The sequence below is a fragment of the Coregonus clupeaformis genome, chromosome 28 (assembly GCF_020615455.1).
Source record: "Coregonus clupeaformis isolate EN_2021a chromosome 28, ASM2061545v1, whole genome shotgun sequence".
Taxonomy (NCBI): Eukaryota; Metazoa; Chordata; class Actinopteri; order Salmoniformes; family Salmonidae; genus Coregonus; species Coregonus clupeaformis.
Window position 1 is genome coordinate 20,856,480 of NC_059219.1, and position 26,074 is coordinate 20,882,553.

The 26,074-nt window shown below is 42.7% G+C and overlaps 1 protein-coding gene across 1 annotated transcript; it reads right to left on the minus strand.

Moving 5' to 3' along the window:
- Positions 1-467: 467 nt before the first annotated feature.
- Positions 468-11,696, minus strand: LOC121543125 (cathepsin K). The gene is made up of 8 exons (XM_041852830.2): positions 11,578-11,696; positions 6,230-6,356; positions 5,282-5,404; positions 4,184-4,336; positions 3,150-3,368; positions 1,494-1,659; positions 1,226-1,334; positions 468-1,079 (listed from the first exon to the last, which is right to left on the minus strand). Exons 2-8 carry the CDS (start codon positions 6,353-6,355, stop codon positions 980-982), a joined length of 996 nt encoding a protein of 331 aa, XP_041708764.2. The 5' UTR covers position 6,356; positions 11,578-11,696; the 3' UTR covers positions 468-979.
- Between the last annotated feature and the right edge of the window lie 14,378 nt (positions 11,697-26,074).

Below are 26,074 nucleotides of genomic sequence, written 5' to 3' on the forward strand. Positions count from 1 at the left end.
GCTACCTGCCAATCTCTTTTTTAAACATTGCCATCAGTGTATTCATAAACATTACATTCAATTAACGCTTCATTAACTATACAAGAGCTTCCATCTGACCTTAAAACTAGATCACAGGAAGTCTGTTGTTTGAGGGGGTGAGTCTGAGGCAGGAAGACGTGTTACTGGTATGAAACTATGTGCCATTTTCACCTGTTTATTCTCTCATTGTCTCTCTATCTCAAGATCTCAAGAAGGCTTCTAATCTGTACTGTATTCATCACCAGATTTAACAGTCAACACAAATGACATGTATAATTCCTTCATATTGTTGTGTATTTATACAATAAGGGACAATGAGTGATTGTTGATTTGAGATACTTAACATAGCTGAAAAACCTCAGGAACCTTAATCTTCCTTTTTCAGTTTGTCTTTCTTTCACTTCTCTTCCCCTCAATGGGGAAATGTACAGGCACACACGCTCTCATTTCAAATGAATCCACTTTTATTCAATTTAATAGAAATCAATGTTACAATTCAATCATCAGAATTTGGTGAACAATAAAATAAAAAGTCAACATCATCAAAAAACCCACCAGGAGTAATCTTGATCAACACACACTTACATTTACTACGTTTAAGCCCTTTTTGCATTGACAGGAAAGTGAGACAAAACTCCCATTGCACAGCAATGTTACCTGACCTGACACACTGAATACAACCTATGTAAATTGCTGTGCACTACACACATTCCTCATCACAATCATAGTTGTTCCACTGTAGATCAGAGTACAATTGAAGTCTGGCAGTTTGATGATATAACAGTAAGACATGAGTAGGGCATTTCAAAGTGCTTGCAAAAGAACTCTGGGATACTCAAACCTCCAGACCATTAGAATGTGCTATTCCAGAAACATAGTGTTATTTTCTATACTGGGTGTAGTCATTGATATGTGGTTTGGCTTCCCTGCTTCCATGGTGCCCTCTGCTGCCTGATGTTCACATGATGGGGTAACTGGCCAGGTTGGCAATGCCACACGCATTCCCTCGGTTACGTGCCATCATGATGTAACCCTGATTGCCCCAGCTCTCGCTCCAGCTGTTAGAGAGAGAGAGAGAGAGAGAGAGAGAGAGAGAGAGAGAATAAAGAGGATGAATTGTGATTTTGAAAAAATACATTTCAAGTCAACAGTGTGAAATGTGTTACCTGATGCCATTGAATAAGCCCAGTGCACTGTGACCCACCTGTTCTTGACGATCCAGAATTTCACGCCCTTGGCAGTTTGTCCATAGCCCACTGCAAGCACGGCGTGGTTGATGTCATCCTTGTTGCAGTTGGGGTCGTAGTACACACCTGAGTAAATAACATTGTAAAGGAATGAGCTTCAACAAGCTTTAGAAGTCTACTGGCATGTGCTTTAGAAGTCTACTGGCATGTGTCATGTGTTACACCACTAGACTACAAGTGGTTGATTCTTCTATCCATGGTTCTTGGATGCAGAATGTCACTCACCTCTCTGGTAGAACTGGAAGGTGGAGAGGGTGGCATCGATGCCCACAGCCACAGGCCCCACTTTGGCTACAGCCTTGGTCAGTGCCCGCTCGTCTCCCTCAGGGATCTCCTTGAAACCACGACACTGAGCACCCATGCCAGACGCGTTGTAGGCACACTGCTCGTCCTGTAGACAGAGTGATAGATATGGATTGGTTTATTTATGATTCAGATTCAGATTGTTTAATAGTCACATGTACAGGGTTGCAGGTGTGATTGCAGGGTCCAGTGAAAATCTTAGGCTTCGAGCTCCAACATGCAGGACTAAGTGAAATAAAATAATGAAAATGGTAATAAAAAAACAGCAATAGAAATAGCAGCAGGATAAATAATGTCCATAGGGGGAGTAGCAGGTAAGGTAAGTAAGGTAAGTGAGAGTTGAGGGTGTCTGGGGGATGTCCATGGGGGGGAGTAGCGGGGGAATGTCGATCGGGGGAGTAGCAGGTAGCTGACTAGTGGTGGCTATTCAGCAGCCTGATGGTCTGAGGGTAGAAACTATAGGCCAGTCTTTCCGTTTTTGCCATGATGCTCCTGTACTGCCCGCGTCTGAGTGATTGAAGTGGGGAGAACAGGGTATGGCTTGGGTGGCTGGGGTCCCAGATGATCTTCTTGGCCTTCCTGCGACACCTGGTGTTGTAGGTATCCTGTAGGGCAGGCAGTGTGCACCCAATGGTGAATTTGGTTGCACGTATCACCCTCTGAAGCGCCTTGCGGTCCGTGGTGCTGGAGTTGCCGTACCAGGCTTTGACGCAGCCCGACAGTACGCTCTCGATGGTGCTTCTGTAGAACACTGTGAGGGCCCTCAGGGACAAACTTCTTCAGCATCCTGAGGTCTTCACTACGGTGTCTGTGTGGTTAGACCATTTCAGCTTCTCTGAGATGACCGTATCCACGGCAGACCGTCTCCACGGCAGCCCCGTTGATGGGGATGGGGGCGTGTCCAGCCTGGTTCCTCCTGAAGTCCACAATCAGCTCCTTTGTTTTGCTAACGTTGAGGGAGAGGTTGTTTACCTGGCACCATGCCGGCAGAGTGCCTACCTCCTCCCTGTAGGCTGTCTCGTCATTGTTGGTGATCAGGCCTACTGACTTGCCACTATAGCTGGTCTTGATGCTATGTTAATGCTACTGTACATTGCTAGCAAATGACAAATTACCTTCATAGCACATCGGTGGTGGTGTGTTCTATATATCATAGGAAAATATGGACAACTACAGAAGTGGTAAAGAAAGAATTGCCTGTGTGGTATGTTTCTTACATGCAAGCAAAGTACTAAACAATATGGAAGTGAGCAAAGTATTTGTGTTGTTTGTAGTTAGGCCATTGGAGAATACATAAGACCATGGACGTCACCACTTCCCGGAATTGGCCACAGAAATACATTTTAGCACTGTTTGGTTAACAGCATGTGATTATTAGCTTGTTTTGGTTAAAGAGCATGTGATGTGACAGCTCAATCAGAAACTGAAAATGTCATCCAGCACATTCCAACTCACTTGACGTATAGTAAGAAAATGCTGACTGAAAATGTAATTTCAACAAACTAAAACGGCTGTTTGGCAAACAAACTAAAACGACAGTCACATTCTGTTTCAATGTTAGCCAAACCATGCCCCTACCTGGCCAAGGTATGGGTAAGCCTCGTCTGTGTCGATGCCTCCGTTTTCTTCAACGTATTCGAAGGCTTTGGTCATGTAGCCTCCACCACAGCCATTGTTCTCAGTGACACAGTCCACCAGGTTCTGGGGGCTGAGGTCTATCAGTTTGCCTGTGGTCTTTGCCAGCTGGCCCTCCAGGGCCCCAGCAGAGCTGAAGGCCCAGCAGGAGCCACAGGAGAGCTGAGAAAGAGGGGACATAAAACGTTTACATTAGGGTCTGAGCTGCCTTCTCCAATTTGTCCATAAGGAGGTGCACTTTGACAGAGAGTCAAAGGCCCTTGAGCAAATATTGTTTTTTTCATCTGCCCTTAGAACGTCTAGTTATCTTATTCACCACTAGAGGGTAGACATACTGCACTCACACCTCACTATCTATCACATCCCTCCTGAACCTGACGGCTCTTTGTTGATACCACAGACGATTAGTGCTCATGTAAAGTGACCTAATGTTCATTAGATGAATGGTATAAATCTAGGGCTGATCTCCTAGTGTTCCCTGGTAGCAAAGATGTACTCCATATTTCAGTCTGGGTACTTTATGTACCACTTAACTAAATACCATGTTTACATAAATAATAAATAATGCCTTCGTGTCCAATTTAGATCATAATGAGTAATTACCTTTCATAATCAAACACATTCTTTACTTGTCTAAGTCAATTAGACAAACCATGGGTTTTTATTGTCCTAGACAGGTTACGTGACTGTGCTGTAACTGTGATCATTTGCTACCTCAAGAAAACAAAGATGTCTGACTTAACTGACTGAAAGCAAAGAGGAATAGGAAATGAGTTAATTATAACCCAGTGTTTCCCCTAAAAATCTTCAGATGACACTCTGCCTAGATTGTTGCCCTCTACCTACAACCATTATTTTGGCCTCAATTAAGCTTGATTGAACATTTTTGTGCAATACATTTTGGAAATAAGAAATACATCTAGGGGAAACAATGGACTCGAGTAACAGCTCTTTGTTGTTCGCTCCCATCCTCTCACCTGGTTCTTGACTGGGGTCACCATGCCCTTCTTGCGGTAGTCGATGGACCTGGGGAGCTTCTCCACATTGTTGTCAGGGATCCAGGTGTTGCTACGGTCCCTGTTCATGGGCACCTGGAGGCCAGTCAGCTTCTCAACTATCTCCTCTGACGTCTGGGGAGAGGAGTGGGATGAGGATGAGGGAATTATGCATGCATAGCAATAGATTATGAACCATTTACCCACTATAAGTAGGGACAAGTATTTCCATGTTTATAGTCCAGCAGTTATCATTTAGATAGATCAATGGCTTATTAATCCCATTGGAGATCATTAAATAAAAAAACATTGAAAAAACCCTAGAATAATTACATAATTTTAAACCCATCATGCCCTGATACGAGTATGAGTGCTGAAACATGTTAGGTGAGTGCTAGTCTCTGTGAAACTGGAAGTACTGTACATTCTTCTTTTATTTACAGCGCATCTCAACATAGAAGTGAAACTGACACTCAGATGAACTGATCTCTGGGTACTCCGATGGATAATAAATGGACAAAGCATTAATGAGTGGCATAGAAGCCAAGCAGTAAAAGCCAAGCATCTATATATCAGGTTGCTTTTCCCTCCCAATTTAATCTACAGCCCGTTCAAGGAGTTCAAGTCTCATGCTAACACAGTCATCACTCATGACCCAACCTGACATACATGTCACAGCTAGGGGTAGATTTAATGGTCACTAACCTAACAGCCTCCCTTTTAATCAGTAGGCCATTGCATGAGTAAAAACACAGATGGCTGTGCTCTGCATCAGCTAAAAGCCACTACTCTGTCCTGTGCTTGATCTTGTTCGTGAAATAAAACCATAAATAAAACCTGAGGGACATTCCCTATTAGAAACACATATCCAAAATGATAAGCTGTGGACAGTAGGGAGACACTGATTAGAAAGGATAACCGAGGACAGCAAACACGAAATAGTTTCCCTTAAACATAACATTCAAGACATATGTTTTCATATGGAGTTACTTAGACCCTTTTTTAGACCCTCCCTTTTTTTGTTGCTTTTTCTCCATGCATGCTAAAAAAAACACCCATAGATGTGGCTCACTAACTCACCATGTCTCCCAGGTGGTTCATGCCCAGCTCGTACGAGTGAATCCCCAGAGCGGCCTCCTCATTGTGGGCTTCGATCAGACGCATGTTCTTCTCCCAGATGGTTCTACGGATCACCTCCTCACCCTACCATGAAAACATCAACAAAACACGGGTGTCAATCATACAGCTGGCCTTTCATGTGTTATTTGGTCCCGGTGCTCACAGTCTCTACAGTGCAAATGAACTGGTTCATATAGACACAAAATGGTGGAGGTGAAACGTAGTTAGGAAAATATTTATTGTCAATTCTTTACAGTGCCTTCGATCACTCATTACTGTGTGTTAGGAATAATGATTCAACGTGTAGTAGGGGAAAACGTGCTGTTCTGTGTTTTCTGCTGACTGCTGAGGAATGTGCTGAGTGCTGACCACAGATTGTGGGACACACACATCCTGAAGCAGTGAGCTCTTCAATAAGGCCCAAACGTAGTCTTGTAAGGTCAAGTTAGCTATAGCACTGAAATACTTGTGTTCCTAACATCTTGGCTGATAACTCTTTACTGTAAAAACAAGGAAGTTGAAATTCTAAACGGAGGATTAATTCTCATGTTTCCTGCTTTTCTTGCTTGCAGGGTATCATAACAAACCATTTCAAGGAAGAACAACACATACAGAAGTTTTCCACAATAGTTTGTAAACTGTTGACTTAAAGATAACAGTGTTCTCATACATCTAAGTGACATACTATATAATAACTAATTTCATGATGATGAATGGCTTTGATATTCAAAAGTATTTTTCACCATCAAAGCAAATATGAAAAATCATGAGTATTTGTTATCCAAGTTAAGGTAATCTTTCTGTAATTGCCAACCTTAGGAGGAGGAACAGGCAGAATTGAAAGAAAAAGCACTGCATAAATGTGAGGAGCAGTTAGCCAGCCAGCCAGAAAGACAGACAGACACTCACTAGACCATTATACTCTCTCATGTGGGTGGTCTTCCAGGAGTCCCACTGTGCATCCAGTGACATCTTGTCCAGGGGATGGGCTAGGACTGAGCCCAAGAGCAGCAGTACACAACCACACAGCAGCATTCTGGGAAAAGACAAAAGGGCTGCTTTAGTCATTGATGTATAATACATATTACATTGATATAGAAAATGAGATAATGGCATTATGCATTATATTTCTAAATTAAAATATTGTGGCAGCACCTAAGAGTATAGACAAACACAAAGAAGGTCACTATTTGCAGTATAAATACAAAAATGGGTGTTGACTTTCATACTGACAACGTAACATCAATAAGAGAGCTGAAGTATATTGGGTTTCAGTTAATGTTTTTCTGGTTTCCCGCTCATTATTAAGAGGTATCATAACAAAACACACAGCATCTCTATGTTCTATGGGAAATTCCTCAGATCGTTCATAGGGAACTTCATGTTACTGTATGAACCTTTACTGCACAGTAATAATGCTAGGAGCTTATGGTTTACTCAATGTCTAATATCCCCATTGTTTCATGGTGCTATAAATTAATGTAGGCTATACAGGCTACAAAGGTTTCATAGTTAACTTGAGAATAGTTTCATTTCTTTGATAAATGTTTGGCTACACCATGACCAAAGTGAATTATTTGTTGCAAACAGCATATAGTCCTATACACTTAGTCCTATACGCTCTGCAATGTTTTCCCTATAAAACAAACGAGGCTTACTCTTAGTCAAAACGCAGTGAATACAAATGTTATTTTTAACAACTAATTCGATGTGGTAAATTGTTTTATTGAAACATAAAATCCCAAGTGAAACTGAAAGTTCTAAAGAACATAGTTCTACAAAATGATTGCGTGGAAAATAATGTAGGCATTAAGGCAACAACAAACGTTTGCAGATTTAAGCAGTGGCGGCTGGTGAAAAATATTCTCGGTGGGGCTGTGCCATACTTTTTTTTTTCCTGTAACCATCGTGATATATTTTAACACAAACTGCAGGACAGCAGTGCTCAGTGAAACATTCAGTAATTATTTAATGCCAATATTAAAAAGTTGAGGCATTCTTACACAAAAACATATTACACAAACCCAAGCCTTTCATTTGCATTTAAAGTGAACTTTTTACCATTGGTAGTAAACAGGCAACGCAACAGGCATGCTGTCAGAACAGAGTGGAAAGTGGACAATAACATGAAATTATTATAAAGTTTATAGGAAATCTTACACTGTATAAAAGGATGTATAATATAGAAATGGATATCAAGTGGATGAACTCAAACCTTTGACTGGAAGAATAGCATACAGTATTTTATGATCATACTAAATGTGACTAATTGTTAATGTGCTCCAGAACTGCAACAATTAATTGATACAAAACAACATATATACAGTAATATTAGCAAAGACACTATTAAGACTTTCTAGAGTACCATATATAACTGGATTTTTTATGCTAAGGTCAACTATATACAAAGAAACATGCGGCCAGAGCTGCTCTGTGTGTGTGTGTCTGTCATCTTATTTGTACAGGAATTTTGCCCGTCTGTCCTTCTGAGTGGCAAACCTCTCAATGACCCTTTGATTAAAGTCAGGAATGTCCCTGACAAGTTTCTTCTCCATGGAGAGCATGGCCAGAGCGTTCAGGCGATCCTGTGTCATGCTGTTTCTCAGGAAGGTCTTGATCCTTTTCAGTGTAGAGAAGCACCTTTCTGACTCAGCAGTTGTCATGGGTGTGGTGATGAGGATCTTGAGGAGGCTGGCAGTCTCTGTGAAAGTGCTCTGAAGGTTGTTCTCCATGAAGAACTGGTACAGGGGCACTGCACCACTACAAGCCTTGAACTCACTGTTCTCATAGATGAGGGACAGTTCGGTTTTGAGCTTGGCCTTGTTCAACATGGGGTACGCCTCCACGGTTGTTTCAAGCGCTGTATCGGGGGAACTTCACACTGTGTTGTGGGAACAACTCTCCGTGCAATAGTGTTGCGCTGATGAGGTGCTGGGTGAAGGAGAACCTCTCTTTGGCATGACTCAGGATGGTATCACATACCTGTAAAAGATACATCATCAGCTTTAATTTGCAATTAGCTATTTTGATGCAAGTGATCCTGACTGACACATGCCTATGTCCAACTCAAGTATATGATTACCAAGGTGCTGATTGTTCAGGGTTTTGGCTACATACTACCAGGCCTGAAAAAAGTTCTATGGGGGAAACACTGACAATTACATCACAACTTACCTCTATAGCCAACCTCTGTTGTTCTCCTGGTCCCAGCATCCTCCGTCGCTTGATGGGCTGTTGCTGCTCGTCAGATGCGCTGTCCCCACACAAAGAGGGAATTGAGGCCCTGGGTCCAAAAAATAAAGTTTAATTTGATAACTTGCAATCAGACTTCTTAGCTCACTGTAATTCCCCCTCAACACACAACCAGTGACTTATATATATATATATATATATATATATATATATATATAGACAGACAGACAGACAGACAGATAGTGTGTATATACACACAAACTATGTCTAGTAACTGCTTTTAACCTGTGATGTACATAATTAACTGATGTTATTACGTTTTAAAGCCTTTTTCTATTACATTTGTGAGAGGGATGCAACATAATTTTGTTCTGCTGTGCACTTAGCAATAAAGTTAATCTTCAATAACAACTAGGCCTCTTCTAGAAATTGACCTGGTGGACACCTGAATAATTATTACAAACTGTGTAGTACTTTCCTGCATTATTATCAACGTCTGATTGTGTCTTTTTGGACAAACACTTGTTCTCGTGGTCGAGTAACAACAACTGCGCTCCTTGAGTGACGGGGTGGTACTTGGTGAGAGGGAGAGAGACGACCCAAATTACGGAGTAAACTAGAAAAACGGACGTTACACATGGCGGAGTGGCATTACCACATTTAACAAACCAAACATTGAAATACCGTTATAGAAGGTAAAGTAAAAACCCAAACTGGTCTGTGCATCAATACCGGTATATAGTAATATATAGGCAACATACCGTAAATCTGTATCAATTATGTATCAGTTTTACATGTGACCCATATCAAATTTGCGCATTCACACTGAAGGAGCACACAAATGCAATGCTCATTTGGCGTGATTGTCGTGGTAACACAGGTGAAAAAAATCCTGAATGGTATCCTAATGGCAGCCATTTTGGTTAGGGGAGAAATACAAACAACTCTACTGCCATACATTCCAATTAGACTGAAGGCATACAGTTGTGTCCAAATATATTGGCACCCTTGGGCTTTTCTTAAATAATTCCCTATTTCTTCTAAAATCAGTTGAAATATGAGAGGAAAAAATGGGTCTCCACACCTTTAATTATATTTCTGTAAACTTAAGTTTACAATTGTAATTTAGAAAATATAGACAAATGTCATGGACTAAATTATTGGCACCCTGGAGCTAGTACTTGGTTGCACAGCTTTTGGCCAAGATAGCTGCCAACATATGCTTATTGTAGACATCAATGAGCTTGCTGCACCTTTTCTGCTGGCAATTTGGCCCATTCTTCAGCAGCAAACTGCTGTAATTCTTCAATGTTTGAGGGTTGCACTCCACCAACTTCTTTTTTCAGATCTTGCCAAAACTAATGTGGTCCCGTGTAGCTCAGTTGGTAGAGCATGGCGCTTGCAACGCCAGGGTTGTGGGTTCGTTTCCCACGGGGGCCAGTATGAAAAAAATGTATGCACTCTTAACTGTAAGTCGCTCTGGATAAGAGCGTCTGCTAAATGACTAAAATGTAATGTAAATGTCTTCTCTTTCCTTTTAAAATACTAAAACAAATATAATTGTGACGGCTCTATGATAATCACTCACTTTGATGACCAGACACATTTAGGCTTTTAAACTGTTGTAAGTGAACTATTCATCTTTCTAACAGCATCTTTATCAGCCAATAGTAAATATAGTTATTTACCTGATTGTTAGCATGCTTTCTGTGAACCTCTGGACAAGTGCTTTAATGAAGACAGGGTCGATGTTCCTCTTCTGCAGCTGGCTGAAAAGCATGTCCACATTTTGCATGATCTTGTGGAACAGTGCCAGGAAAAACAGAAAGCCTCGTCTTCGAGCATCCTCACAAAGCCCCCGCCTCTCTGACAGTCGGGGCATCAAAGTTCCCAGAGTCTCTGATGGTCTGGAAACACGTTAGGAGGTCATCCCTGTACTCGTACACAGTGTTGTGTAACGGTAGCTGTCTTCAGGTGCTCCTCCAGCACACTGTCGAGGGAGGCAACAAAATCCACTCAGCCCCGGAAAATGCCGGGGTTGTCCGAGGAGTCAGTCTCCTGCGTGCCCACGCAAGGCCAACTCAAAAGCCCCACAGAACTTCACACAATCGATAATTTTGGATAGAATGTGCCTGTTTTTATCCACCTCCTCATTGTGTTTCCTCACCGCAATCCTGTGGCCGTCATCCAGCTGCGTAGCAATGTTCACCCTTCCTAATACAGCTAGCTTTACAGAGTTGTCCATGTGTGCCCTGGTGTTCTCATGTTTCTTTACCTTCTCTGACAGGTGCTTCATATCCCTCACTCCGGTACCTGTCCATGCTGAATCTGACCCGTCGTTTTAAAAAGCAAGCACGGAAAGCAAAATAAAGCATTAGCATCAGTGCACCCAGCTAGCCAAGCCTTCCTGGTGTACCAGCTACGGGAGAAGCCGCGCATATACTGCTTCCCTTTCTCGCTAGCCTGCTGTCTGATTGAGAGGTCAGGTTGATCTGGGCCCAGCTCTTTCACCCGAACTTTCTCTGACAAAGTTCTCCTCTCAAACGGATCTTGGAGGAGAGATTTCACCGAGTTAGGGTTGGGTCTTGGAGGAGTAATCGTTTGCGTTCGCCATTGTCGTCTAGTAAAAATGGCGCCACTGGAGCCCGGTCCTTATTTTATCAGGGGCGAGCTTGAAGCGATAAAATAATCGCCCTCCTTGGATTCAATTAAAATCGCTGATTAGCTACATTTTATGTCATACATTCATATCTTAAATTAGCAATTGGCTTAACTGCTACGTAGACCCGCCTCCTCGGGGCACTTTCTGTATCGCCCAGAGCTGACGAGGCGTTTGACAGGCAGAGGAAAGGTTGCGAATATGATTTTCTATCATATCTTACACATATTACTGTGTGCATTCCATATTTCAAACACACAAATATTGACATACTGATGTTTTTATTATTATTATTATTTTTTTATTTTTAAAAAATAATAATTTTATTTAAGGGGGCGGCGCCCTAGCGCCCTCTATCGGCCAGCCGCCACTGGATTTAAGACATTGAAAAAATGGGGAGTTCTACCTTGGTCGTAGACTTGGAGAGGTGTCGAATGAATTCCTTTGACCAGTAGTTTCCCTGCGATGAAGTAGGTCACTGTGTGAGAAGTTATATAGTCTGCAGTTTGAGGAAGTGCGACGGGAGCTCGGAGTTTAGGAGGGGGAAAAGTTTCAGCAAAGGGAAAATACATCTGGAATCGCTCATCTAAACCAGATGATGTCAGGTTTCAAATTTCAGGAGCGTCTCTAACATATATATATATATATATATATATATATATATATATATATATATATATATATATATATATATATATTCATTCTGCACATTGTTATCTCAGTCGCATAGGTTTATAACAAGCGTATATAACGATTATTTGAATTAAAAGATGTAGGCTAGGAGCAGCCTCTTACTGTTTATTTAGAAAATTCAGAAAATAAAGAAAATGAATGATTGTGAATATATATTTCTTATTTCAGAATGAGCCTACGTTGGAAATTACATAATGGTGTAATGCAAAAAAAAATACTAGAGGTACAATGGAGGGTATGAGTGGTGAGTGGGTGGTGTTGTCAGGTGGTGGGGGGGATATGCCATTTGGATAACCTTGGATCTTCACTTTGGATAGTTGAAGCAAAGTTGATTTTTTTCACGTGACTCAAATCAGGGTTAAGTATAATACATTCAAAAGTTTCAAGGAGGCCTATATAGAATATTGCATACTGTCTGTAGCAAATCCCAACAATTCTATGCTATGGTCCCCCCTTGTGCATATGATCACCATTGCTCTGTTTTTGGAGCGGGTACTTCCCTATGTTAGTCAACCCCCTGTGGTCCTGAGCCAATGTGTCAGGGCTGTGTGTATATGAAGACTGTCTCATGATGTTTAGGTACATGCAGTCAGACATGCTTAAATCACCCCTTAAAAAAGAATGCATCTTGTGACATACACTCAACAATGAGAACAACCCACTAAACAGCATATTCATTACTCACAGTTCTTCATGTAAAATAGGGCCCTATTCAACCAAAACGATTCTTCCTGTGCTGAATGAATGCATGTTTGAGTGGATTTCCTCATATTTCTGCATCGCAAGAACATGTTTATTGGTCTTATCCGCCAAATGTAGTTACCGTTTTTGATAAGCCATCATCATTATTTCAACATAAAACACTAGATAACAGAATAAATATGTTTCAAAGTAGAAGTTTGATGTTCAAGGTCAAGCCATGTGCAGTCTTGAGTATGAGAGTCATTCATGTGCAAGGGAGCTAGCCTGGCACTCGTCAATGACCATTTGCAATCTGTCTGATCTCTGGTATAGACTGGGGCACCTGGAGCATCTGCCCACTGGCCAGCAGAATGAGACTTAAGCTCCTTTAATGACTCTTTCAGGCTCTGTTTGATTGGGCCAGCTACTCTAGATAATGAGATCAGGACTGTCTCCATCGATCAACCAGCAGTCCCACTCTCAGACTGAGAACATGTCATGGTGATGTGGTGATGTGTGTGTGCGTGCATGTGCATGTTGGTGTGTTTGTGGAGTGGGGGGCGTTGGTATTTTACTAGGTATTTTCTGATTTACCATGTTTACGTGACAGTATCAATACTTTAATTAACTGGAATTCCAATGGAGTGTTTTGAACGAATGAATTAAATTCAGTAAGACCAGCCAGTTCATATCGAAATTGCTAAGCAAACAAAATAGATGTGGGGTATGTTGAGCTATTTTTTAGATTCAGCATCACAACACAAAGGGAAATATAGTATTCTTTCTAACAAAAATATCTACATATATTTCAGGATGTTATGTATCCCTGGAAATAATCAGAAATCATGTAAACATAACAGTTTTGAAAACATAGCTTGTCCAAAAAAACACCTTTACCCGGGGTATGGGGTAAATTTAGCATAGGGACAGGGTAAGTTAAGCCACCTTGGCATAATATCTAAACATCTACACATTTCTGTACTAAATTAAATATTACCACCATTTTGTTTTTTAACCATCTTTATTTATCTATCTTTATTTCACAAACACAATTCAACACAATCACCATTTTGTTTTCTTATTTTCTATTTTAATCATTTTAAGCGTCTTTTAAAACAGGTTTAACACTTAACATAGGCTTAACAGGTAACACGCAAATTTCGAACACTGTACTTAAAAAAAAAAAAACTTTTAACATAGGCCCTGGTAACCTCATATCCTAGTGATAATACCTTTCATTATGCCTTGGAAGAAAACACTTCAGTTGTGGCCTAGAGGGGGGCTCCATCATTCATTGAGTCAGATGGCTCATTCCTCACAAAAGCCACTGATATTGCCTACTACTTTAATTATTTTTTTATTGGCAAAATTGGAAAACTTAGGCATGCCAGCAACAAACGCTAACACTACACATCCAAGTATATCTGACCAAATTATGAAAGACAATCATTGTCATTTTGAATTCTGTAAAGTAAGTGTGGAAGAGGTGAAAAAATGATGGTTGTCTATCAACAATTACAAGTCACTGGGGTCTGACAACTTGGATGGAAAATTACTGAGGATAATAGAGGACCATATTGCCACTCCTATTTGCCATATCTTCAATTTAAGCCTACTAGAAAGTGTGTGCCCTCAGGCCTGGAGGGAAGCAAAAGTCATTCCGCTACCTAAGAATAGTAAAGCCCCCTTTACTGGCTCAAATAGCCGACCAATCAGCCTGTTACCAACCCTTAGTAAACTTTTGGAAAAAATGGTGTTTGACCAGATAAAATGATATTATACAGTAAACAAATTGACAACATACTTTCAGCACGCTTATAGGGAAGGACATTCAACAAGCACAGCACTTACACAAATGACTGATGATTGGCTGAGAAAAATGGATGATAAAAAGTATTTTGTTAGACTTCAGTGCGGCTTTTGACATTATCGATCATAGTCTGCTGCTGGAAAAATGTATGTGTTATGGCTTTACACCCCCTGCTATATGGTGGATAAATAGTTACCTGTCTAACAGAACACAGAGGGTGTTCTTTAATGGAAGCCTCTCCAACATAATCCAGGTAGAATCAGGATTTCCTAAGGGCAGCTGTCTAGGCGCCTTACTTTTTTCAATCTTTACTAACGACACGCCACTGACTTTGAGGAAAGCCAGTGTGTCTATGTATGCGTGTAAGGGTTGGTGTGAGGTGTGACCCAGGTGCGGTGCAGGATATACAGTAGGCAGTAGGCAGAGATGGTGAAACAAGTATCTTTGCTGGTGGTCCCGAAGCCAGAATACAAAATAACGAAACACGGAGAACACTTCTCAAGTACCTGTTCATAGGTCTCCGATCAGACACTACGTAGTACTGCTGGACATAGAGAAACTAGCAGAGAAAACTTAGCAAGGAACACAGGGAAGTGAGGGCATAAATACACAGGTGAACAGGTAGACACAGGTGACACCAATAAGATAACGATTATTCCAGATTGTGGGTGAGGAGGTGCCTAAGGTTGTCAGAGGATGACACCTAGTGGGTCGCTCCGGAACTGCGACCCCCTCCTGAACAGTGCCCCCCCGACGAACAGCCCCAGCCTTTCACCTCGGCGCCTCGCGGGTGGAGGCGACGGACTGTTGTTATCAGCCTTGGGTCCAGAATGTCCATCCTGGGCACCCAGGACCGCTCCTCCGGTCCATAACCCTCCCAGTCCACCAGAAATTGGAGACCCCTCCCCACCCGCTGGCAGTCCAGGATCCGGTTCACAGTAAAAGCTGGCTGTCCTCCGACGAGGCACAGCGGGGGAACAGGACGAGGAGGGGGAGCCAGGGGACAGGTGGCGACGGGCTTGAGGAGGGACACATGGATGGAATGTGGGATGCACCCGCATGGTGGGGGGAAGTTGCAGGTGGTAGGCCACTGGGTTGACTCGCCGGACCACTCTGAATGGCCCGATAAACCGGGGGGACAGCTTCCTGGACGCCACGTGGAGGGGAAGATCCCGGTGGAGAGCCACACACTCTGTCCCGGGCGAAAAACCGGGGCCGGGCGACGCCTGCGGTTGGCCTGATGTTGAGACCTGACCGAGGCTCGCTTAAGCGTCGCCTGTACCTGCCTCCAGGTGCGGCGACAGCGACTAATGTGGGACCAACGGGACCGCCGCCTCCTCCTCTTGTTTGGGGAATAGGGGGGGTTGGTACCTGTATTGGCACTGGAAGGGGGACAGGCCGGTGGACGAGCAGAGAAGGGTGTTGTGGGCGTACGCCGCCCACGCCAGTCGCTGACTCCACATAGCTGGGTTGCTGGAGGCGTAGCACCTCAGCACCCCCTCCAGATCCTGGTTGACACGCTCCGTCTGCCCGTTTGACTGGGGATGGAAGCCGGAAGACAAGCTGATGGAGGCGCCGAGGCAGGTGGCGAACGCCTTCCTGAACCTGGAAGCGAACTGAGGGCCCCGATCCGACACCACATCTTGGGGAAGGCTGTGGACCCGGAAAACGTGTTGCACCACCAACTTAGCCGTCTCCCGGGCTGACGGGAGTTTGGGAAGGGGAAAGAAGTGGGCAGCCTTCGAGAACCGGTCCACAACGACCAGGATGACTGTATCCATCAGAGGGGAGCAGCCCTGCCGCGGGCTGAAGTGAGCTCTTCATGCGTGCGCACACCGGGCAAGTAGCCACGAAGGCGCGCGTATCCCCCTCAGCAAATGGCCACCAGAACCTCCTACGCAGGAACTCCAACGTCCTGGCGCCCCCCAGATGGCTGGTGAGGTCAGACGCGTGCGCCCACTGAAGCAGTCGCGAGCGCTCAGCCTTGGGAACGTACATCCTCCCCGATGGACCTCCGCCAAGGCAGCAGCTAATGGGGATCCATAATAAATACAAATACAAACTAAACTGAGGAAGGATATTTTCATCATTTGAACTTGACTAATCACACAAATGCGAGGTGTCCTCAAAAGGGGGCAGGAAATGTCTGGGACAGGGACTTTGTTTCAATGTACCAATTCGTAGGCAAGTTCTCCACATCTGAGGCTACTAAGCCCATGAAACTGGTCTGCAAGATTCTTGATAAGTTTAGCAAACTCAGACTCCTCATATCATCAGACAATACCTTGTGTGCCTCTGCTACTCTATTATAGCCTCTCTTTCGCACAGGTACATGTTTGTTTTCTTTTTTGCCAATGTACCTCTTAAGCGTCATTCTGTAAATGTTTTCATCCCTTGCTGCTGCTCGAATGGACTTCTTCATTTCTCTCACTTCCTTGGCTGCTCTTTCAAGAACCTCAAGGGGCTAGACCCCTGCTTGTTTTACATTTGTAAACATGGGACATGATGTCTGCTCTGTAACAATAAAAATGCATCTTAAGTTCATGTGCATGACACATTGCAAAAATACTATGCATATAATGCATAAAACTGGCTCAACTTGTCCCTGGCCTAATGGCACAATTTAGCCCAAAGAAACCATTTTGACTATATTAGCCCACAAAGCTGAGGACGCGCTTTCATGCTAGGTTTAGGACCTCATGTTGTAGTTTATAGAGACCCCAACTGATGTATAAAACAGTCTTAAAACAATCTACGTTGGTTTAGATACAAGCATCATGAAACCTATAACACATTAAATTCATTTGACTTCGTGAAAATACTTTTTTGGGACCTAACTTGCATACCACTTTTTCCATGTGGTTTCTTCCTTCACAGATTCCATGAAATTATTACCTCTTCCCAAATTTGGTTATATGATTCATTTTGTGTATGGTTTCCTAGAAACAAGGGGTGGCTCAACTAACCCTTTGGAACGACTTACCCCATTCTCACCTACAGTTCCTTAAATGATATGGTCATTGTGTTACTACAAAGCTTTCCGTTCGGTCCAAAATCCTGGTACCGTTACATTAAACATATATTATTTCCTGTTTACTTGAATTTTCGTGCAATATTCAGTGAGACCTGACTGAAAGCTGTTGGAGGGGAGGCCACATCTGTTTCCTGTTTCTGTGCATACCATTGAGCTCACTACAAAACTGGAAGCAGGTCACCTCCCAGGATCCTCTGCTCTGATCATATGACCAATCCCGTGACTGAGTCATGGGATGGGATCTCCTGTTTGACTAAGCTGGTCTGGTACTATAATAATAATAATACGTAATCTGATTGTGTTGCTCTATAAGAGCAACAACGTCATCATAAACAACCATATATACACCATGTTTCTATATATACACACCAAGATCCATAAGACCCCTCCTTTTCCATGCTTTGCAATCTACTGAAAGATCTGTATGCATGGGTTTGAATCCAGATGTGAACTGTATGCACTTGTCACCTGACCAATTCAGATAAATGCATTTAAACTAGAGGGTTTTAAAATATGTTTTGACAACAGATTAAAGTATAGTCTTTATTTCATTCTCGGCAGAGATTGTTTATAAATGGAGAAGCTGGATTTTAATTCCAGTACATTGCTTTTTAAATGTACTGTTTATTATATTCTGTATTGTCTCTCAATGTAATAAATCCATGATAAACCAGGAGGGTAGGCAGGATTGTTTGATTTGGATGTCTCGCAATTCTGGAACATCCAAATGTGTTGAAAATAACCACTTGTCCCATTATACAGTGAGGGAAAAAAGTATTTGATCCCCTGCTGATTTTGTACGTTTGCCCACTGACAAAGAAATTATCAGTCTATAATTTTAATGGTAGGTTTATTTGAACAGTGAGAGACAGAATAACAACAACAAAAAATCCAGAAAAAACGCATGTCAAAAAATGTTATAAATTGATTTGCATTTTAATGAGGGAAATAAGTATTTGACCCCCTCTCAATCAGAAAGATTTCTGGCTCCCAGGTGTCTTTTATACAGGTAACGAGCAGAGATTAGGAGCACACTCTTAAAGGGAGTGCTCCTAATCTCAGTTTGTTACCTGTATAAAAGACACATGTCCACAGAAGCAATCAATCAATCAGATTCCAAACTCTCCACCATGGCCAAGACCAAAGAGCTCTCCAAGGATGTCAGGGACAGGGGTGTGTGTCTCCTTGTTAACAACAGCTGGTGCGCGATCTCTAATATTAAGAAAGTCTCAAAGTTCTGCTCGCCTGAGTTAGAATACTTCATGATAAGCTGTAGACCATACTATTTACCAAGATAGTTTTTATCTATATTTTTCGTGGCTGTCTATTTACCACCACAAACCGATGCTGGCACTAAGACCACATTCAACGAGCTGTTTAGGGCCATAAGCAAATAAGAAATTGCTCATCCAGAGGCGGTGCTCCTACTGGCCGGTCATTTTAAAGCAGGAAAACTGAAATCTGTTTTACCTCATTTCTACTAGCAGGTCACCCGTGCAACTAGAGGAGAAAAAACTCTGGATCACCTTTACTCCACACACAGAGACGCATACAAAGCTTTCCCTCACCCTCCATTTGGCAAATCTGACCATAACTCTATCCTCCTGATTTCTGCTTACAAGCAAAAACTCAAACAGGAAGTACCAGTGATGCGCTCAATACGAAGTGGTCCGATGAAGAGGATGCTAAGCTACAGGACTGTTTCGCTAGCGCAGACTGGAATATAATCTGGGATTCATCCGAGGGCATTGAGAATTTTACCACGTCAGTCACCGGCTTCATTAATACAGTGCCTTGCAAAAATATTCATCCCCCTTGGCGTTTTTTCCTATTTTGTTTCATTACAACCTGTAATTTAAATGGATTTTTATTTGGATTTCATGTAATGGACATACACGAAATAGTCCAAATTGGTGAAGTGAAATTAAAAAAATTACTTGTTTCAAATAATTCTTTAAAATGAATAACGGAAAAGTGGTGCGTGCATATGTATTCACCCCCTTTGCTATGAAGCCCCTAAATAAGATCAGGTGCATCCAATCACCTTCAGAAGTCACATAATTAGTTAAATAATGTCCACCTGTGTGCAATCTAAGTGTCACATGATCTGTCACATGATGTCAGTATATATACACCTGTTCTGAAAGGCCCCAGAGTCTGCAACACCACTAAGCAAGGGGCACCACCAAGCAAGCAGCACCATGAAGACCAAGGAGCTCTCCAAACAGGTCAGGGACAAAGTTGTGGAGAAGTACAGATCAGGGTTGGGTTATAAAAAAATATCAGAAACTTTGAACATCCTACGGAGCACCATTAAATCCATTATTAAAAAATGGAAAGAATATGGCACCACAACAAACGTGCCAAGAGAGGGCCGCCCACCAAAACTCACGGACCAGGCAAGGAGGGCTTTAATCAGAGAGGCAACAAAGAGACCAAAGATAACCCTGAAGGAGCTGCAAAGCTCCACAGCGGAGATTGGAGTATCTGTCCATAGGACCACTTTAAGCCGTACACTCCACAGAGCTGGGCTTTAGGGAAGAGTGGCCAGAAAAAAGCCATTGCTTGAAGAACAAAAATAAGCAAACACGTTTGGTGTTCACCAAAAGGCATGTGGGAGACTCCCCAAACATATGGAAGAAGGTACTCTGGTCAGATAAGACTAAAATTGAGCTTTTTGGCCATCAAGGAAAACGTTATGTCTGGCGCAAACCCAACACCTCTCATCACCCAGAGAACACCATCCCAACAGTTAAGCATGGTGGTGGCAGCATCATGTTGTGGGGATGTTTTTCATCGGCAGGGACTGGGAAACTGGTCAGAATTGAAGGAATGATGGATGGCGCTAAATACAGGGAAATTCTTGAAGGAAACCTGTTTCAGTCTTCCAGAGATTTGAGACTGGGACGGAGGTTCACCTTCCAGCAGGACAATGACCCTAAGCATACTGCTAAAGCAAGACTCGAGTGGGTTAAGGGGAAACATTTAAATGTCTTGGAATGGCCTTATCAAAGCCCAGACCTCAATCCAATTGAGAATTTGTGGTATGACTTAAAGATTGCTGTACACCAGCGGAACCCATCCAACTTGAAGGAAAAATCCCATTGGCTAGATGTGCAAAGCTTATAGAGACATACCCCAAGAGACTTGCAGCTGTAATTGCTGCAAAAGGTTGCTCTACAAAGTATTGACTTTGGGGGGGGAATAGTTATGCACGATCAAGTTTTCTGTTTTATTTTGTCTTATTTCTTGTTTGTTTCACAATAAAAAATATTTTGCATCTTCAAAGTGGTAGGCATGTTGTGTAAATGAAATGATACAAACCCCGAAAAAATCCATTTTCATTCCAGGTTGTAAGGCTACAAAATAGGAAAAATGCCAAGGGGGTGAATACTTTCGCAAGCCACTGTAAGTTCATCGACGACGTCTTCCCCACAGTGACCGTACAATGGATTACAGACAACATCCGCACTGAGCTAAAGCCTAGAGCTGCCGCTTTCAAAGAGCAGTACACTAACCCGGACGTTTGTAAGAAATCCTGACGAACCATCAAACAGGCAAATCGTCAATACAGGACTAATATCAAATCCTACTACACTGGCTCTGACGCTCGACAGATGTGGCAGGGCTTGCAAACTATCATGGATTACAAAGGGAAACCCAGCCGCGGCAAGCAACACTTCGAGGCAAGCAACACTGAACCATGCGTGAGAGCACCAGCTGTTCTGGACGACTGTGTGATCACGCTTTCCATAGCCAATGTGAGTAAGACCTTTAAACAAGTTAACATTCACAAGGCCGCAAGGCCAGACTGATTTCCAGGACGCATACTCAGAGCATGCGCTGACCAGCTGGCAAGTGTCTTCAGTTGCATTTTTTATCTCTCCTTGACCCAGTCTGTAATACTTACATGTTTCAAGCAGACCACCATAGTCTCTGTGCCCAAGAACGCCAAGATAACCTGTCTAAATGACTATCACCCCACAGCACTCACATCTGTAGCCATGAAAGGCTTTGCAATGCTGGTCATGGCTCACATCAACACCATCATCCTAGACACACTCCAATTCGCATACCGCCCCAACAGATTCACAGGTGACGCAATCTCGATTGCACTCCACACTGTGCTTTCCCAAATGGACAAAAGGAACAACTATGTGAGAATGCTGTTCATTGACTACAGCTCAGCGTTCAACACCATAGTGCCCTCCAAGCTCATCACTAAGCTAAAGACCAAGGGACTGAACACCTCTCTCTGCAACTGGATCCTGGAGTTCCTGATGGGACCCCCCCAGGTGGGGAGGGTAGACAACAACACATCCGCCAAGCTGACCCTCATCACAGGGGCCCCCCAGGGGTGCGTGCTTAGTCCCCTCCTGTACTCCCTGTTCACCCATGACTGCGTGGCCGAGCACGACTCCAATACCATCATTAAGTTTTCCGACAACACGACGGTGGTAGGCCTGATCACTGATGATGATGAGACAGCCTATAGGGAGGAGATCAGAGACCTGGCAGTGTGGTGCCAGGACAACAACCTCTCCCTCAACGTCAGCAAGATGATCGTGGACTACAGAAAACAGAGGGCTGAGCACGCCCCCAATCCCATCGACGGGGCTGGATGGAGCGGGTCGAGAACTTAAAGTTCCTCGGTGTCCACATCACTAAGGATCTATCAGGGTCCAAACACACCAACACAGTTGGGAAGAGGGCATGACAATGCCTCTTCCCCCTCAGGAGGCTGAAAAGATTTGGCATGGGCCCAACAAATCCTCAAAAAGTTCTACAGCTGCACCATCAAGAGCATCTTGACTGGCTGCATCACCGCTTGGTATGGCAACTGCTTGGCTTCCGACCGCAAGGCGCTACAGAGGGTAGTGCGTACGGCCCAGCACATCACTGGGGCCAAGCTCCCTGCCATACAGGACCTCTATACCAGGCGATGTCAGACGAAGGCCCTGAAAATTGTCAAAGACTCCAGCCACCCAAGTCATACACTGTTCTATCTGCTACCGCACGGCAAGCGGTACCGATGCACCAAGTTTGGAGCCAACAGGACCCTGAACAGCTTCTACCCCTAAGCCATAAGGCTGCTAAATAGTTAGTTAAATAGTTAACCAAATAGCTAACTGGACTATGTTCATTGACCCCTTTTTGCACTAACTCATCACATACGCTGCTGCTACTGTTTACTATCTGTCACTTTATTCCTAGTTATATGTACATATCTACCTCAATTACCTCGTACCCCTGCACATTGACTCGGTACTAGTACCCCTTGTATTTAGCCAAGTTATTGTTACTCATTGTGTATACAGTATATTATTACTTTAATTATTACGTGTTTTACTTTTCTATAATTGTTCTATTTTCTTTCTCTCTGCATTGTTGAGAAGGGTCCGTAAGTACACATTTCACTGTTAGTCCACACCTGTTATTTACGAAGCATGTGACAAATACAAATTGATTTGATTTGACATGTGCTGATGTGGAAATTATTAAGGGATACCATCATATCTGGCAATGAAACAAAGCCATTCATGATTCCTAATATCTAATCATATTAGCTGGGATCGTTGTGCAGGCGTCTGTTATTTTCGTTGAAGTGCACATGTTCCCTTTACTGTTTATGGGATTAAAGTCCATGTAGAGCAGTAATGGCTAACCTCCACATCACACAGACAGACTGAAAAGCCCATTTCAATGCTGCAGACTGCCAGCATATTCAATATTTTATTTCAAAATTGGTAGATCTCATCTGCCACGTGCTGCTACATCTCCAAGTTTGCTCTTTAGGGATTAGTAGTCCGAGACAAGATTTAGTTAAAGTGGTGTGTGCCTCCTGCTTCGGCCTCCAACACATATTTTTAGACCAGGGTCAAATACTCACTGTGCAGAAGAGAAAATGAAATGAGCTGGGAGACTGTACCTAAGTAATGTTCACTTTATAGCGGTGCCAATATTTTAAAGAATACTTGAGCACACTGCATTATGGGCCTGCTCATTAGTAGAGCCAAGCAGAGCCACAAGAGAAAACAGCTGAGACCTCACTGTGGGTTTAAAAGCTGATAGGCCTATTTGGAGTTCCATGCTTTGATCCACGGAATAGTATTAGGAGGACCTTTGATATCATCGGAAATTCCATGCACCACAGTTACTATTGTGTGTGTGTGTATGTGTGTGTTTGTTTACTTGGTTGGTTCAGTCTGTTGTAGATTTTAATCTCAAATCTCAAATTTAAATGGTGGTCAAACTGTTATAAAATGACAGATGAATGCCAGTTTCACAAATTCCCAGTATCACATAATCTATTCCCAGCATCAACCAAGCAACATTACCAACACATGATTCTGTTTTGCAAAAACATTTAAGGAATTCAGCACAACAATGTTTTGATAATTACAGGTTTGCCTGAGATTAGCATTGACATTTAATTCATTTTCTTGAGTCTTGCTTTGGAGAAGGGAGGGTGTTTTGTTTGAGTTTTTCTCTTGTTTTCATTATATAAAAACATTTAAGGATGGATCAGAGCCACCCAAAACAAATAATCCCAATGTAATCTTCCTGGTTACAAAACGAAGTGCTGGCCACTAACCAAGCAGAGCCTGTCAGTAGGCCTTTGACCAGCTGTCTGCGGCAGCCGCTACAAAACGAAAAACCCTCAAGAAAGAGCTCATTCTTAATTTCAGGCTCCTTCCCACGCAGAGAAAAACATGAAGATTATTCATATTATACAGATGATGATCCTTTATGGTATCATTCTGATTAAACACAACATTATCTTTCTGTTATTCTGTACATGTTTTGTTTTTGGCTAGAAAGATATCTGTACATTAATCAATGATGTTGATATGCAGATGTTGACAATGACGCAAATCATTCCTCATTGTGTTTTGTCAGATTTCATTCAGGTCTGATATATGTGAAATGGAGTATGTGACACTAATGTAGGCCACTAGCTTGTTTTGTTGTACTACTTTAATTCAGATTAAAGTAAGTGAACTCCATTCAGTGGTAAAGGTGAACCTGGCTAATTATAGAGAACCGGCTCCATCTCCCTTTGTTCATTTTAGACATTCTCCCCCCAGTGGCCAAACGTAATTAAAGTCCTTTGGGCTTTGCCAAGAGTGCCACTGTCCTCCCAAAACACTAATGGATGGAGCACTAGTTTCAGATACAGAAAAACAAAAGGCTACTCACGATCACTACAGCAAATGTACCATACTGGTCATTACAATTATTTAAGTGACTTTGACAGCTACATTATGTCACCAAAGCAACCAATGCCAACTAATGCACCTCAGTGAACAACACTGTAGCCTAATGTAATGTGGAGAGCATGGGACAACTGTGCAATCAAGACATAATGTATCTCTAATGCATTTTCTATATCAATCCCATTCTGTCTGAATGCTGGATATCGCAGGCAGGTCACTCGTGATACAAGTCAGTATTCGACGTCCATCCACGTCCGAGGACGTCAGGAGATGAAGTGGAAACCAGCCACTAGGGGCAACAGTGAGCGCTGTTACCTTCAAGCATCTGCCTCTGATTCCAAAAGTTGCATGTTCGAATCCAGTGATAGAAAGTAATTTTCTATATTTTTGTTTTAAGCCTATCCCAAACCTTAACCCTTACCTTAACCATTCGGAGTTAATGCCTAACCTTAAGATTTTTGAGTTAATGCCTAAACTTAAACATTACCCTAAAAATTCGGTGTTGATGCCTAAACGTAACCTTAAACACTTCGAAATGTGACGTTTGGAATTGCTTCGAAATTGACATTTGAGAAACATGGATGAATGTCTAATTCTGACGTGAGACTGTGAGAGCTTGTAGGGATATCATCTGTTCCAAACGAACTGACAAGGCCTCAGGCAGTTTCTCCAAATTAACATGGCCATGTGTTGAGTGTTGTTAAACGCAATAACCTTCTGCACCTGCCTCAGTTTCAGACGCACTTTTCCTCTTGCTTCTCATCAGGAACATCCCGGCTGGCAGATGCTCCGAGTTATGCTCCATAGAGGAGAGGAACCACAAGGCTGCCCTGCTCCAATCAGAGAACACCAGGCAAACTGATGAGGATTAATTAAAATGGAACGTGAGGTTGAGCCCAAATCTACCATTTACTAGTGGGAGCCAAGGCCCAACATCTAGCCCATCTGGCTTCTTTCTGAGAAACAGTCACAGTGTTAGATTAAAACAAAACCCAGAGTAGTTTGCCGGAATCCCATTGATGGTGAGTTGGATTGACTTGTAAAGCTCACAGCTAGCATAGTCAGGTTGGCCAACCTTGATAAGGTGCTAGACAGAATTCTTCTTGAACACAAATCTCTTGTATAACCTAAAGGGAATGCTCAATTCCAGGTTAGAATCAACCATACCAACATATCAAATAATGTTTTGTGAAGATTATTGCGGCAAATCCACAAATGATTGCATGTGTACACTTTGAGGCATGGGCTCTCCAACCGAACGGTGAAGGGGATGAATTTAGTCTGTGATTGTCCTATAGTTTTTTTCTTTCTATATATTTCTTTATTTTCTATCCAGCTGGTGTCTTGCCTAAGTCAAAAGATTTGGCTGACCAGAGTGCACATTTGCCCATCATTCACAAATCTTGACCTACCCGGCGCGATAGTAATGTACTGTCCTGGATAATTTCCAGCACTCACTCAGTCTTGT

Bases quoted from the DNA above. Each gene is read 5' to 3' on its own strand.
- LOC121543125 (XM_041852830.2), bottom strand. From the start codon at position 6,355: ATGCTGCTGTGTGGTTGTGTACTGCTGCTCTTGGGCTCAGTCCTAGCC. The intron at 1,335-1,493 runs GTGAGTGACATT...TTATTTACTCAG, and splicing joins CTTCCAGTTCTACCAGAGAG to GTGTGTACTACGACCCCAAC. The intron at 1,080-1,225 runs GTGGGTCACAGT...TCTCTCTAACAG, and splicing joins TTCTGGATCGTCAAGAACAG to CTGGAGCGAGAGCTGGGGCA.